The sequence below is a fragment of the Phaseolus vulgaris genome, chromosome 5, assembly GCF_000499845.2.
Source record: "Phaseolus vulgaris cultivar G19833 chromosome 5, P. vulgaris v2.0, whole genome shotgun sequence".
In the NCBI taxonomy this organism is placed as follows: Eukaryota; Viridiplantae; Streptophyta; class Magnoliopsida; order Fabales; family Fabaceae; genus Phaseolus; species Phaseolus vulgaris.
This window is the reverse complement of record NC_023755.2, coordinates 17,668,878-17,684,450: the sequence shown is the minus strand read 5'-3', so window position 1 is coordinate 17,684,450 and position 15,573 is coordinate 17,668,878. Positions and strand designations below refer to the sequence as shown.

General features: G+C 49.6%; 1 protein-coding gene across 1 annotated transcript; it reads right to left on the bottom strand.

The window, feature by feature from the left end:
- Window positions 1–14,285: 14,285 nt before the first annotated feature.
- LOC137834056 (uncharacterized) lies at window positions 14,286–15,101 on the bottom strand. Its single transcript, XM_068642121.1, has one exon. The coding sequence runs from the start codon at window positions 15,099–15,101 to the stop codon at window positions 14,286–14,288; it is 816 nt and encodes a 271-aa protein (XP_068498222.1).
- Window positions 15,102–15,573: the final 472 nt, after the last annotated feature.

Genomic DNA, 15,573 nt, shown 5'->3' with positions numbered 1-15,573 from the left:
GAAATGATCACACTTTAGAACATTTGAAAAACAAAGAAGAACAAAAACGAAGAACAGTAATTGTCCCGACCAGTCCTTGGTTATCGGTTCCAGAGACTGACCCCAGACATCGCACACCGGTACCTGACAGCATAAGCGGGCCACATAAGGGAGCCCCAGACACACCTATCAGGAGATTGGTCAGTCTTCGAACATCGGTACGATAGACCCCGATGTTGGAGATCGACATCATACCTCGTCAACGGAGGAAGAGATCAGACATCGACGGTCTGCATGTTATAGTGGACCATGTAAGGTGGACCTTAGAATTATACCAAGTTAACAATTAAAACATCAGATATGTGGGAAGCCTAAGTCACGAGGGATCCATGCACGTGGTGTGTATAGTGCATACAGACGCAACATGAGTGAATAATCCTCGGAGGCGCTTAGGCCCATTAGGGTTAAGGTTTTCAGGGAAAGTTGCATGCATGGCACGTGAATACTTAGGGCACCCACAAAGCAGATGGTGCCAGAGACTAGGTGCACAAGTTGGTACCCAGGCGGCCACTATGTTATTCGTTCCACTCCAGTTAAGGAAAGTTCCATGTACCAGATATGCTAAGATTATGTAAATAACGACGCAAGGACGTTCCCCAAGGAACCCTAGACAAGGGTACCAACACAAAGGTAAACCCTAGTTTCTACCTATATAAATGATGTTAACAACCCTAGCAAGGTACACAGTTTCTAAGACTGAAACTACTTTATACACTTGGTGTTTCTTTGCCCTTATACTGACTTGAGCGTCAGAGTGCAAACGACCGTCAAGGTGCCCCTTTGTCTTTGCAGGTGAGAGATTTTCAAGGAAGTACGATTCTCAGGCAGAGATAGAAGGGCCAAAGGCTGCCGTTCGAGTCAACCGGTGAAACGAGTCAACCGGCGAAGCGAGTCAACCGACAGGAACAGTAATCATAAAATGCAAAAAACCTAAACAGTCCCAAAATAGTTAAAGCATACCAAGAGCATCAGAATGATAAAACACAGGCGATGATGAAATAAAAAGCGTACCTTGGAGTGATTATGCTTAGAGGAGTTGAAGTGAGTAAGGAAGGAAGGCAGAGCGTTCTAAGAAATGAAAGGTTTCGAAGATATGTCTAAGAGAAGTAAGAACAGTGTAAGGAGCGAAAGGGTAGAGGGGTTTAAGGTATAAGAGAAGCACAAGAGGCAACGAGCCTTGACCGTTGATATTGCCACGTGTACGCTGGTGAAAAAGTATGGTTAGATGTGTAGCATCCCTAAATTTTTACCCATATATATATATATATATAATAAAATAAAAGTAAAACAAACACTATCTACTTAACATATGAATATATATAACTATCTCATAATTGTATCTAAAACAAATATCCCTCTTCATAGGGATTTTAATATATACATCAAAAGTTTTAAAAACAAACAAAGTATTCAAATTAAAACTATCACATCCTCTAGCTGCTCACTTAGGAGCTCTATTATCTGCAATCTCATCTGCTCCCGTGTACAACACGATCATCACAGATAAAGAAACAAACACAAACAAATAACAGGGTAAATTAGCTAGAACAAAATTTTCTATATAATTTAAATTTCAAATTAATACACAAAAATTCATAAATTCTCATACAATTTCTCAAACATTTCACATAACCATCAAGTGTCTATCAACAATTTCAATATTCATCTTTCTCATGTCAGTCATCTACTGACTCACAACCCATAGACACTTGACTCTACTTTTGGAAGACTCGTGCGTTGACTTAGACTCAGAGATCTGCACCTGTCATACTATCTCACTGTGAAATCCACACAGCTATATGCATAAATAATCTCAATATCATCTATTTCCTAGTATGACAGGGTTAATTCATATAACAGGTCAAGTTAATTATTTTTCAAACAACTTACCCATTCATATGAACCTCCTTCGACTCTCACCACCTGAATAACTTCATCTATATGATTCCATTATCTCAGGAGAGTCATGATATCTCCTTCTAGACGAATCCCTAGTCAATGCACATCCTAAACAATCTTAACATGATATTTTCTTTCCTAAAAATACTATGTCTTGATTAAAATTCATATTCTAACTCTCACAATATCCAAATCACACAATCAAATCATACCAAAGTTTAGAATTTCCAAATCACACAACAATTCATTCACTAATCATATAAATATTTTAAAATTTTGTAAACAATTCTATTATATCTAAAAATTTACTTAAACACATAATTAAGTTCCAAATATATGCTTTCTAAATCAATCATCATCTAAAATCAAAGAACCACTTCTCATCAAACATCTCATTTAAGTAATTCAACAAAATATTCACAAACAGTTCAACTCATTTATATTATCATTCAAACATTTTAAATTTTCAAATACTAACAATTTCAACAACTTATTCACCTTAAAATCAATACAAAATATTCAGAATTAACCATTTCTTACTTTACTCTTCAAAAGAGACAATCCTGCAAGCAGAAATTTGAACTGGTGACCACGTCACTCCCACATCCAGATCTTCTAACCTAGGGTTCTATATAAAACATAAAAACTAGCTTCCCTTACCTGGACTTGAGAAGATGCTCACTAAGAGCTCCAACCCACCAAAAGCTTAAGGATAACCTAACCTGCACCACAAAGTCGTGATCACAAATCTAACTATATCACTAGGACCCTAATCTAATAGAGATTAATTCTAAAGATAAAAACCTCACATGAAAACTTAAACTAAAAGGCACCCTAACCAAATCAAAACTAACTCAAAGGAAAATGAGCCAAAAATGAACTTACTTTATCTAAGATTCTGATCGGGCAATCTCGTAGAGTTCACTGTCAGGAGTCCAATGGCAGACTCCGATCGTCAAACTGATGAGCGAGGAGATCAGAATCTGTTCCGTCCGGTTGACTGGGACGTCTTCGTGCGCGACCTCAACCGTCAGCTAGGGACTCCTTCCCACTGGTTACCTGTGGATTCCTGCAAAAAGAGGACAAAGGGGCGCCCTAGCGGCTGTTTGCACTCCGACGCTCAAGTCAGCCAGCAAGAAACACCAAAACTGTGCACCTCCGTCTCTGAGCACCGCGTATGGCACTCTGAAGGTGGTGAAAAGAACTGTGTAATGTCTGTATGTTTTCTCCCTCTGGCAAAGATCTTTTCCTAGTCCCTTGTACGTAACCTCAAGGCACGAGCAAGCAACTAGAGAGTTCTGGTAAATTTGCCAAAAGTTCGAACCCCGTTCCCAACATTCTCAGCGCTATTTAAACTGCCCAGCATTTAAAGCGCCTTAACGCGCCTTTAATTACAAATGTAACACACTCAATCAGCGTATCTAATTAGAAAACGTAGCGCATTTAAGACGTTGAAACGCTTGGGAGCCATTATAGTACCCGAATGTTCGAAACGAAAACTGTATTGAATGACTTTAATTACCTGGCACCTGACTAAAGGGTGTTTCTATTCTAACATGGCTGTCGTACACGTGGAGGGCCTCACGACGCCGTGACCCCATCTGGGGGCGTTTCTACCCATCTGGGGACGTTTCTACGTGTGAGTTCTCCTGCTTGGGAGTGCTACTGCGCTAGGGGTGACTTTTTGGGTGCCAACTCATGCCCCCAATTATCTAGTCACTTACTTTGAGAGCGTATCTGCCTTCCTCTCGTACCCTGCACCCGGCTACCCTGGGCGTGGCCTTCCTCTTGAGTCGTATCTGTCCCAAAGGCGTCTCTGGGGCGGCAGGGGTACTTCTCGAGTCAGGCTGCCCTACACTGGTGTTGTTGCTATGGCCTTGAAGCCACCTTTCTCTCCTCTTTATTACTGTTCCCTGGTTATCCAGGGTTTGGGGCCTTCCCACGGCGTCGCCCCCTCCATGGTCTTTCCTACCCATGGGCATCGGGGAGCAGTGCCGTGGTCGCCTTGCCCTTGTGCCATTACATCTAGGCGACACCCAGCTGGGCGGCGCCCTATCTCGGCGATGCCCTGCTAGGCGACGCCTTACCTGGGCGACGCCTTACCTTGGCGACGCTTTACGTTGACTTTGACCTTTACGTTGACTTTGACCTTGACTTTGTCAACGCCCGGGTACGGGACGGTACACAAGCCCCCCAGTCTTAAGCTGATGACTTGTCTTCAGCGAAAAGACTAAGGCTTCGCCCACGCCATCCACGTGGCACCCGGTGACGTGTCATTCTTGCTGACGTAGCAACCTTGGAACCATTGACGTGACGCTCTCCAAACCCTTGGGGTGCTCTTAATGGTTGATTGGACATTCTCTGAAACGGGGAAAGCAACGCTTTTCGGGGTCACGCTTGATCGCGTGCCACGTGGCTCTTCACGCGGTCACCCTTAAGAACCTCTTGCGCTCCCCTTGAGCGCCTAATCCTGCAACACGTGGCACCATCGCACGGTCACTATTCGTTGTCCGTCGCGCTCCTCGTAACGTTTAAGTTACCCAAACCTCGCGCTTGGAACCACAGTTACATCCACTTTCTCTGCCTTTCCTCATTGTTCATCTTCTTCGAATCCCTTCTCCCGCGACCCCTGCTCTTTCGTGCTTCCGCTCTCCACGCCCTTCAACCCCCAAAGGTACGGTTTTTCCTCTCCTTGATGATTCCTTTTACTGCATGAACTGCCTGGGACTGTCCATGTTAATGCATTTCTTTGAATATCGCTTGTATGCTTCTCCGTTCCTCTCGTTCCTCTTTTCTCTCGTGTGGGTAGGGTTCTCCTAGGATTCCTCCATTTTTCCCCTTTTCTTCGCCCAACCCCTTTTCTCTGAACCCTTTCTTTCTCTTTTGATCTTCAGCTCTAGCATCCATGGCGAAAACTAAGACCGCCGCGCCTCCCCCGCTCCCTAAGTCTTACTATAAAGGTGAGTATGACTGGGCCCCCGACGATCTCCTCGACGAATGCTCCACCCTAAACTCTGTTGAGGACGTGGAGGCCCACAGGGGGGACCCTGCGCTTTACAATTTCAACGCCTTCCATAAAAATCACGACTCCCACGTCCTGGTATGCCGGGTGAGACCTGGGATACCCGTTTGTGTGGACTCAAGAGACACTGGAGGGAGCCCCTTCTTCTTCCTTTATCAAATGGTACTCAAGAGAGTGGGCCTGCGTTTGCCCCTTACTTCCTTCGAGAAGGAACTGCTTACAGAGATAAACACCGCCCCAGCCCAGCTCCACCCCAACAGCTGGGCTTTCGTAAGGGGTTTTCAGATTCTCTGCGGATATTTGGGTGTCCCCTCTTCTGTGGACGTTTTTCTTCATTTTTTCGAGGTAAAGAAACAGGGGAAAAGCCTATGGATGAGCTTTTCTGGCATCGCCGGGCGCATCATCCTTACGCTCTTCCAAAATTCGTTCAAAGGATGGAAAGGGAAGTTCTTCAAAGTACGTGCGACCAAGCGCGATCCTACCGTCCTAGAGGGCTTTCCCCTATACTGGACGGATAAGCCCATAACCATGAAGGCCCTAGCTTTGGATGAGCTCGCCCCAGCCGATCGGGACGTGTGCAAAGCCTTGGCGGGGCTGGGGGTAGTCTTCGATACCGCCAAACTCATCGCAAACGAGTTCAACGCCCATGGGCTCTCTACCTACTTTGGTATCTGCCCTTGACTATTTACACTGCCTTAGCTGTTGTGGTTATACGGATTCACTTGCTTGCTTGAACCCTTGTGGTTATCTGCGAGTGTTTGGTTATAAAACTCCCCTTCTGCTTTATCTGAATTAATCTTTTGCTCTACTATTCTTCGCTGCTGCAGGTTCAGTGATGACTTCTTCGAGGCGGCTTGCTCTTGCCAAATTTTTGAAGAAGGCAAAATCTGCCAAAGAGGGCGGGGACGCCGTCACCTCTGGCGTGCCCACTGTCGCTTCCCTGCCGACTCCTCCACCATCTGCTTCTCCTCCTCCTATTGCCGCGGTTCCATTAGCCATGGCGTCGACCCCTGCCCCAGCACGCCCCAACAAAGGAAAAAGGGTGCTGATAGTAGACTCTGACAGCGAAGACTCGGGCAATGCCCTGGTTTCCCATAAGAGGAGGGCTACGGGCCTTCCTGCCTCATCAGCCGCGTCCCCCGGTGGTGGGAACTCTCTCAGGGACGATCCTCCTAGTGCCACATCACCGCCACCTCCACCAGCCCACGAGGAACGAGAAGAAAGGATTGACTCGGTTCCCCCGCTCTCGCCGTTGCCGCATCGTGACGCAGCTGAGGCCTCGGGCTCCGCCCCTCCTGTATCAGTCCCTGCCTCGACTTCTCGCAAACCCCGAATTCCTCGCCCCATTCATAGGGAGTTGACGCAGGGCTTCACCGGAGGAATGTCGCCGACTGATCCTCAAAAGGGGGGAGGCATGCCTTATTATATGGGGGCATTCCTGGGGGTGGCAATCAAGTGGCGCACTCAGGCTCGAAACGCTATCAAAGGGAGGGAGGCTCTCCGCAAGCTGAGACAAGAGGTGGGGGCGTTGAAGGAGGAGAAACAAAACTGGGGCTCAAGGAGGAAGCTTCCCAATCTTTGCTAAAACTGGCCCATGAGGGCAGGGAGGGGGCTGAGGCGTACGCGCGAGAACTAAAACAGGCGCATGCCGCTCAACTAGCCCAGCTCACCTCCTAGCAAATCCAAAACATTGGCCTCCAAGAGGCGGCTCTTACATCCGAAGTGCAGCGAAGAAAACTTGAAGAGCTGGATGCTGCTTGGAGGCAGAAGCTAGGTGAGAGAGAGGACGCCTTGGCTGTGAAGGTTCAAGCTTTGAGCCTTCTCCAAGTCGAGGCTAACAAGCTTCGCGTGGAGAAGGAATTTCTGGAGAAGCAATTGACAACCAAGGACTCTAGGGTTGCGGAACTAGAAGGAGAGGTCCAAGAATTGACTGGGGAGATGGCGGGGGCGTTTGAAGAGGGCTTCCAAGAGGCTCTGACTCAGGCGTCCTGCGAGAACCCTGGCATCAATATTTCAAACTGCGACCCCACACACCATGTCGTCGACGGGAAGGTCGTGCCCATGGACTTGGATGACTGAACCGCTGTCTCTCACCCGCCACCTTTACCTTCAAGCTTTATTCCTTTACACTTTACCTTTGCTTTTGACTCTCTCTGTTAGCCGTGTAATCGCCAGTTATTGAGTTGGCGTGCTCCGATCTTCAGCATGCCAGGCGATCGCCTAGTTGAAGATGAAGTCGCCAGATGGTAAACCCAGGCGACTAAGTGATTGGAGATCGCCAGAACAAGCACATCGCCGAAGATGAAGGCGGTGCAGATTATGAAGGCGGCCGGCGAGACCACAGGGAAGGTGTACGAGAGCACCCTAACTCGCCCGTTCCAGTAAAGATCGCGCTCCCAAGATTGCAATGCACTGGGCAGTACCATGCATAAGTAACTTAGCCAAAAAGAGAGTCAGAAGCAGCGCCCAAGTCAAGGAGGCTCCAGATGGTGGCACGTGTACGACTGGATGCGAGCCACGTGTCCAGGTCTGTAACTGCCAGGAGAGAGAAAGTGACCAGGTATATAAGAGTTCTCAACGAACTTTCTGAGGTACGCGCGTTCAGATTACACTCTTTACGCTTGCGAGTTATAGAGCTTACTGTGAGAGAGAATTTGCACGGTTCCTGTTCTTAGTTTTCTCTTAGTATTTGGTGATTCGGTCGCTGGCTTGGGCGTTGGAGTGCGATCGGCCGTAGCGGCGCCGCTCTGTTCCTTTGCAGGTTCTTAAGGTGGATCTCGAAGAAGAACGGAGGTTTGAAGCGGTGCACACGTCGATCCTTTGACGAGGCAGTTTCTAGCGTTCTGGTCAACAGGCAGGATCATCAGGCGCCCACCGTGGGGCCGTGTAAAACTTGCTCCCATCCACAACGTGAGTTCTTGAAGGTTTTCGAAGTTTTCTGCGTGGTTGTGTGCTGGAGCAACCATCGTTCGCTGTTTGCTTGAGATTTGTTCGGTGAATTCGCATTTTATACCGTTCGTTTGGGTTTTCGATCGGTGAAGTGAGGTTTTCCTGCTGTTTACGCGTAGTTTGTTCGGTGGAGTTGAGTTCTTTCGCTCGTTTGGTTATCCGCGGGAAAAGCAGTGGTTTCTGGTGGAGTTGCAGGTTTCTTTGGAGGTTCGCGGTGTTCTTGAGTTTACTTGCGGAGTTTCGCACAGTTTTTTCCGATTGATCGCTGAGTCGATCGTAGCTGAAGTAAGTGTTGTTCGCTGCATTCTGTGATTCGCTGAGTTTCATGAGAAAAATGAGAAGCAATCGTTCAAGTCCAGTTGCGCCCGTCGCTGCTGAAGGCGCCGCCGCCATGACCATGGCGCAGATGGCAGAGATGATGCGTTCGTTGCAGGCAACTGTGGAAGCCTCGCGCATAGAGTAGGCGAGAATGCATGAGGACCTGGTCGCCTCTCGCGCCAGGAATGAGGAGCTCAGCAAGGTGACTGAGGAGCTGCGTCAAGCTCTTCAGGAGCAGCAAGGGCGTTCTTCTGCTGAAGAGGTTGCGCCGTCGTCGCCACCTCGTGTTTTTCCTATGCCTTTTGTTCAGGCGATTACTGACACGCCCATTCCTGCGAGCGTGGTTCCGGTTAAGGCTGTTTTCACCGGTGTGGAGGATCCTGAAGCTCATCTCACCACGTTCCATACGCAGATGATGCTGTCAGGGGGATCAGACGCCGTGTATTGCAAGATGTTCGTGAGCACGCTCCAGGGAACGGCGCTGGAATGGTTTGTGAGCCTGCCTAACGGTCACATAACCAGTTTTCAACAGTTCTCGAAGATTTTCGTCGAGCAGTACATCGTGAATAAGGCACCGCCCAGGGTGTCTTATGATTTGTTCGATATAAGGCAATATCAGGGAGAGTCCCTCAGAGACTACCTGAATCGCTTTGGGGCGCAGATGGTCATATCGCCGGCCAAAGATGAAGAAATGCTGGTCTATGCATTCAAGAAGGGCGTGTTGCCGGGACCATTCTGCGAGGCGTTGGTCAGGGCACACCCCGCCACGTTTGCTGAGGTTAGGCGACTTGCGGTGGCCCACATCGCCGACGAGAGCGAAGTCGCCGAGAAGAGAGGAAGCGTGGCTCCCGCTAGGCCACGCGCCCAGACGAGGATCCAGCCACAGAGGGTGCTGGAGACAGCGGCGGCCAGGAGGGATCAGAGGACTCGCCATCCTTATGATCCAAGGAAGAACAAGGGTAGGGGCCAAGGACGCCAGCAACCAGCACGCCGGGAATATAATCGCCCGCCTAAGCACAAGTTTGTCATGGGATTGGCGGATCTGATCGCCATTCCCAACATATCCGCTAGGTTGAAAGCGCCAGAAAAGGTGGGCGACAAGGTGCTAGGACCAAAGCCAGACGCCTGGTGTGAGTTTCACCAGGGCTTTGGCCATACAGTGGACTCGTGCTTAGCATTGGGATACCAGCTCGACGATCTGGTAAAGAGCGGGTTCCTAAATGACTATTTGCTGGACAGAAGGACGGGGGGCGCGTCGAGCTCCCCGCCTCCTGGTGTGAAGCCCAGATCGACGGTAACAGAAGAGACCGCCGGAAGGGACGTGGAGATGGTGGATGCTGAGCTGGGGGAGGGGAATGCCGGTCTGGAAGAGGAAGAGGCAAGGAATCGCCCTGAGGAAGCGAGAGAACTGGGAATCGCCAGGGCGGTGATCGCCAGAGAAACCAGACCAAAACCCGTCGAGCAGTGGCTCGAGAGAGAAATCGGGGGAAAGATCTTCAAGTTGGGAAGATCCCTGGAGGTTGAGCTCCAGGACCAGATCGCCAAGGTGATTGAGCGACATCTGGACGCATTCGCATGGTCTGCTTCGGACATGCCCGGGATCGACCCCGACTTCTTGTGCCATCATCTGGCGATGGATAATTTGGTGAGACCAGTGCGACAAAGAAGAAGAAAGTTCAACGAGGAGAGGAGGCAGGCGATCAGGGACGAAACACAGAAACTCCTCGCTGCAGGCCACATCAGGGAAGTCCAGTACCCTGAATGGCTGGCAAATGTCGTGCTGGTGAAGAAGAGTAACGGGAAATGGCGCATGTGCGTCGATTTCACCGACCTGAACAAAGCTTGCCCGAAGGATTCGTATCCTTTACCAAGCATAGACGCCCTGGTAGATAGTGCTGCAGGGTGTAAGTTGCTGAGCTTCCTGGATGCCTTCTCGGGGTATAACCAGATCAAGATGCATCCCATGGATGAAGAGAAGACAGCCTTCATGACGGAGAGATCGTGCTATTGCTATAAGGTGATGCCGTTTGGGCTGAAGAACGCGGGGGCCACGTACCAGAGGCTGATGGATCGAGTACTTGCACCGATGCTGGGAAGGAACGTGCAAGCGTACGTCGATGACATGGTCGTGACCTCGCCGGAAAAGAGCAAGCACGTTGCGGACTTGGAAGAATTGTTCACGACGATCGCCAAGTTCAGATTAAAGCTTAATCCAGAGAAATGCATTTTCGGCGTGGAGGCTGGAAAATTTTTGGGTTTCCTCTTGACTGAAAGAGGCATAGTGGCCAACCCTGATAAGTGTGCCGCCATCTTGGCGATGAGGAGCCCAGCTACGGTGAAAGAGGTCCAGCAGCTAACAGGTCGGATGACAGCCCTGTCTCGCTTCGTGTCAGCTAGCGGAGAAAAGGGCCATCCCTATTTTCAGTGCCTTAGGTGCAATAATAAGTTTGTTTGGACGAAGGAGTGCGAGGAAGCCTTCGTCAAGCTGAAGGAGTATCTGGCGAGCCCGCCGGTTCTGTGCAAACCGCTGGTGGGAACCCCTCTCAGGTTGTATTTTGCTGTGACTGAGAGGGCGGTGAGTGCGGTGCTCGCCCAGGATCAAGATCAGGCTCAGAAGCCTATTTATTTTGTGAGTAAGGTGTTGCAGGGCCCCGAGACGAGATATCAGGCCCTAGAAAAGGCTGCGCTGGCTGTGGTATTTTCGGCGAGGAGGTTGCGCCACTATTTCCATAGCTTCACCATACTGGTGATGACTGACCTGCCCATCCAGAAGGTCTTGAAGAAGCCTGACGTTGCGGGAAGGATGGTGAAGTGGGCAGTAGAATTGTAAGAGTTCGATATTAAATATGAGCCCCGAGGCCCGATCAAGGGGCAAATCTTTGCAGATTTCGTAGTCGAGCTCTCATCTGAGGCGACACGGGTTGAAGGGGACGATTTCCGTTGGGTACTCTCGGTGGATGGATCGTCGAACCAGCAGGGTAGCGGTGCTGGGGTCATTTTGGAAGGACCCAACGGCGTGCTGATCGAACAATCTTTGAGATTTGCCTTCAAAGCCAGTAACAATCAAGCAGAATATGAAGCGCTGATCGCCGGGATTTTGCTGGCCAAAGAGATGGGAGCCAGGGTGCTAATGGCTTAGAGTGACTCGCTGCTAGTCACGGGGCAAGTAACAGGCGAGTTCCAGGCTAAAGATCCACAAATGGCGGCTTACTTGGAGTATGTGCAGGAATTGAAGAGTTCGTTCGCCTCCTTTGAAGTAGTGCATGTGCCCAGAGAGCAGAATGCCCGAGCTGACTTGCTAGCTAAGCTCGCCAGCTCAGGCAAGGGGGATAGACAGAGGACGGTGATTCAAGAAACTCTGAAGACGCCAAGAGCATTTGTGGCAGATCACCTGGTTCTTCAGATAAGCAAGTCGACGGAGAATGCAGCAAGAAGTCATAAGTCCCTGACGCAAGAAACTCTGAGATCGCCGAGAATTAGAGCATGTCGAGGAGAGAAGGTGAACATGACGCAGGTGTGTGCTATCCATGAGCCAGACACCTGGATAACACAGTACAAGCGATGCTTGGCAGATGGCCTTCTCCCACTGGATCCGACAGAGGCTAGGAAGGTAAAGAAAAATTCTAGCAAGTACACGTTGATTGATGGTGATCTGTACAGGTTTGGGTTCACTCACCCACTCCTGGAATGTATACATGGCGAGAAGTGCACGAGAATCATGGCAGAGCTCCACGAGGGTATATGCGGAAGCCACGTCGGGGGTCGAGCTCTGGCCGCGAGGACTCTCCGTGCAGGTTACTACTGGCCATCGATGAGAAAAGACTGCAAGAAGTATGCCCAATGTTGCAAGCAATGCCAACAGCACGCCGATTGGCACAAGGCGCCTCCCGAGGAGTTGAAGTCAATTTACAGCCCTTGGCCGTTTCATATTTGGGGAATCGACATCCTGGGACCTTTCCCGCTGGCGATCAGGCAGATGAAGTACTTGGTGGTGGCGATTGAATATTTCACCAAGTGGATCGAAGCAAAACCAGTGGCCCAGATCACCGCACACAAGATCGAAGGTTTCGTGTGGAAGAACATCGTGTGCCGGTTTGGAGTGCCTAAGCGCCTGGTGTCAGACAATGGGACTCAGTTTGCAAGCCACCTGTTGAAGAAGCTTTGCGAAGGGGTGGGAATTCAACAAGTGTTTGCATCCGTCGAGCACCCTCAGACAAATGGCCAGGTGGAGTCAGCTAATCGGGTGTTGTTGAGAGGTTTGAGGAGAAGGCTAGAAAAAGCCAAGGGAAGCTGGGCTGAGGAGGTGCCCCGTATAGTCTGGGCATACCACACCACCGAGCAGTCAGGAACCCATGAGACCCCATTCAGCTTGGTCTATGGGTGTGATGCGATGATTCCAGTAGAGATCCAGGAGAGCTCGCCGAGATTCCAGAACTTTGTAGAGGAAGACTCGAATGAAGAGAGAAGGCTGAACCTGGATCTGCTGGATGAGGTCAGGGAAGAGGCAAGATTGAAGGCTGAGGCGGTGAAGAGAAGGATTGAACGAAGATATAACTCGAAGGTGATGCCAAGACAATTTAGAGAAGGTGACCTGGTGATGAGAAAAGCCCACCAGTACGAGATGGAGAATAAGCTGTCACCCAAGTGGACTGGACCGTTCAGAATAACCGAGGCGCTCGGGAACGGCGCCTACCGCTTAGAGACATTGGAAGGAGGGGCTATTCCTCGCACCTGGAACGCCACGCACCTGAAGTTGTATTACAGTTGAGAACTTTGTAAGTAAAGATAAACACAAAGTTACATTACAATGTCTCTGTTGAAACAGTTTGAAGGGGGCACTCTTTTTTCCCTAAGGAGGGTTTTTAATGAGGCCACCCAATAAAGAGAAGTTTTCAAAGTACAAGTTGTTTTAGATTGCGTGCTTGTTGTTTTCAGAAAAAGTTTTGAAGAAAGACCTTGTCACTTATATGTGACTCAAGGCAAGTTAAAGATATATTGCATGCTTTCTAAAAAGTTTTAAGTCCTCATCGTTTTTCGGCGATCGGAGGCATTAGTTAAAGTTTTTAAGTCCTCATCGTTTTTCGGCGATCGGAGGCATCAGTTAAAGTTTTTAAGTCCTCATCGTCTTTCGGCGATCGGAGGCACCAGTTAAAAGACCTCAACGCCCTCGCGCGTCCTGAGGCAAGTTAAAGACCTCCTCGTCGATGAGCGAGTGCAGGCAAGGAAGAGTGAAAAGTCCTCAGTGTTTCTGGGGGCGAGAAGATGTAACCCCTGGAGCAATGTAGAGGCACCAGCGAAAAGTCCTCAGTGTTTCTGGGGGCGAGAAGATGTAACCCCTAGGGCAATGTAGAGGCAAGTAAAAGACCTTCTCGCCTATGAGCGAGTTCAGGCAAGTGAAAGACCTTCTCGCCTATGAGCGAGTTCAGGCAAGATAAAATCCTTCTCGTCTCGAACGAGTTCAGGTATGGTGTTAAGGGTGGACGAAGTTTGGAAGGTGGCTAAGGCAAGTTCGAAGAGAGCGCCTAGCCACCCGGCCTGTGGTCCTGAAGTTCAGGAAGGTAGAGGAGGATCCGAAAGGCGCCTCTACCCCCAGATCAAAGAACAATGGCCAAGGTGTGAAGCCAGAAAGAAGCTGATCGCCGAGCGTCTCTAGCGACCAGGAAAAGTTCAAACAGTGGCGAGAAAGTTTAAAGACCCGTTTTGATGAAGCAGATCGGGCGAAGCAGTGTTTAAGCCAGTAGCTGAGTTAAAGTTTGTTGCTTGAGGAATATTTTTACGATAAGGTTAATTGCCTTAAGATTACGAGTTGTTAAAGTGAATGTTGCTTAAAGTTGAAATGGTTCGAAGCAGTTAAGTCAAAGATCGTGCCTACAGTTTCGCTAAGTCACTTCTTTGAAGTAAAACACGCAAGGAAAGTTAAAGCAGTTGAAGAAGTCGTGAGGGAAAATGCACAGACTTTTGCCATTAAAAGTAAAATATCGTATGTACGAGAAGACATAAAGCTTATTACAAGTTATACACAAAAGAAAGTATAAAAGCAGTGGATGCAGTAAATTGATTAGTCTTCGGCGGGCACCACTTTTCCATCCACCACCTCATTGTTTAGAGACACCATGCTGAGATCCAGATCAGGGAACAAGCAGGCGAACTGTTCCCGTGCAGCCTCGAATCCAGCAGCCAGAATTTGGGCGGAACTCAGATTGAGATCTTCAATTTGCTTCTTAAGCTCTTCAATCTTTTTCTCGAGTCCTTCAGCTTGTTCTTTCAGTCCCTTATTCTGCTGCTCCAGCTCCTCAACTTGCTTCTTGAGTTGTTCGTTGATTTCTTGAGCCTGGAGAAGGTCTTCAGCAACCTTCGTGGATTCTGCTTGCACCTTGCCCAGTTTAGCTGCAAGCTCCCCATTTTTCTTATTGGCTTCGTCGAGCTCAGCGATGGCGTCATCCCTCGCCTTCTCCACCTTGCCAAGGAGGATCTCCCGGTCGGCTGACCTTTGCTCTAGCTTCTTCACCTTGACGGCGTCGGTTTTTATGAGAGCCTCCAGGTCAGTCACCTTGACGCGATATGGCACAATCTTGCTCTCTAGTTCGATCTTTTCTTGAGCAAGTTGCTGCACTTTATGGCGGAGTTCGGTGGCCTCCTTGCGCGCCAATCTGAGCTCGGTGCTCATTGCGTCCTCCACTCGGGAGTGTTCAATTTCCGCGAGTGTCAGGTTAAAGGACAATTTCTCCACCTCGACCCTCATGGTGCTGTTTTCAGTTTTAAGGTTGAAGAGGTCGTCCTGGAGTTTCCTGGTGGAGCTCTCCACGGCTCTGGTGATGATGGCGGGGATGTCTTCTGCTATCGTCTTCAGCTTAGCAGATAAAGGCTCCCACATCCTCGTAACCTCAAGAGGGAGGTTTGCTGCTTGTAGAGGTGCTGAGTGGGCCTGTTGTTGATTTTCGTCGCCACCTTCTTTGGTTGGTTCTTCAGCGCTTCTGCTCGTGGTGGCGACGTCGGGGATTCGGTGATCAGAATCGGAGAGGTGTGGGCAACCTCATCCCCGATTGGAGCAACATCTGCGACTGAGGCATTGGAAGGAGGACCCCCTCCAGCTGATACATATGGTGTGGAGGCGCTCGGGGGGTCCTCCATGAAATTTGGCTCTTGGGCCTCAACCGCAGGTGGCGCGGTTGCCAGTGGAATGGCTTGGACAGGTGAGGCAGGAGCTGGTGGAGATGGCAAGGTTGGAGGTGGAGCGGGCATGGATGGAGGTGTTGAGGTTGGAAGAGGGGGTGGGGCAGGTGGTGAAGAAGGTGCCACCCTCTTCCTCTTTGTAACGAGGCCATCTTCGGTGACCTCGTCATCTT

Excerpts from the sequence above, each read along its gene's own strand:
- LOC137834056 (XM_068642121.1), bottom strand. The coding sequence starts at position 15,101 with ATGTGGGAGCCTTTATCTGCTAAGCTGAAGACGATAGCAGAAGACATC.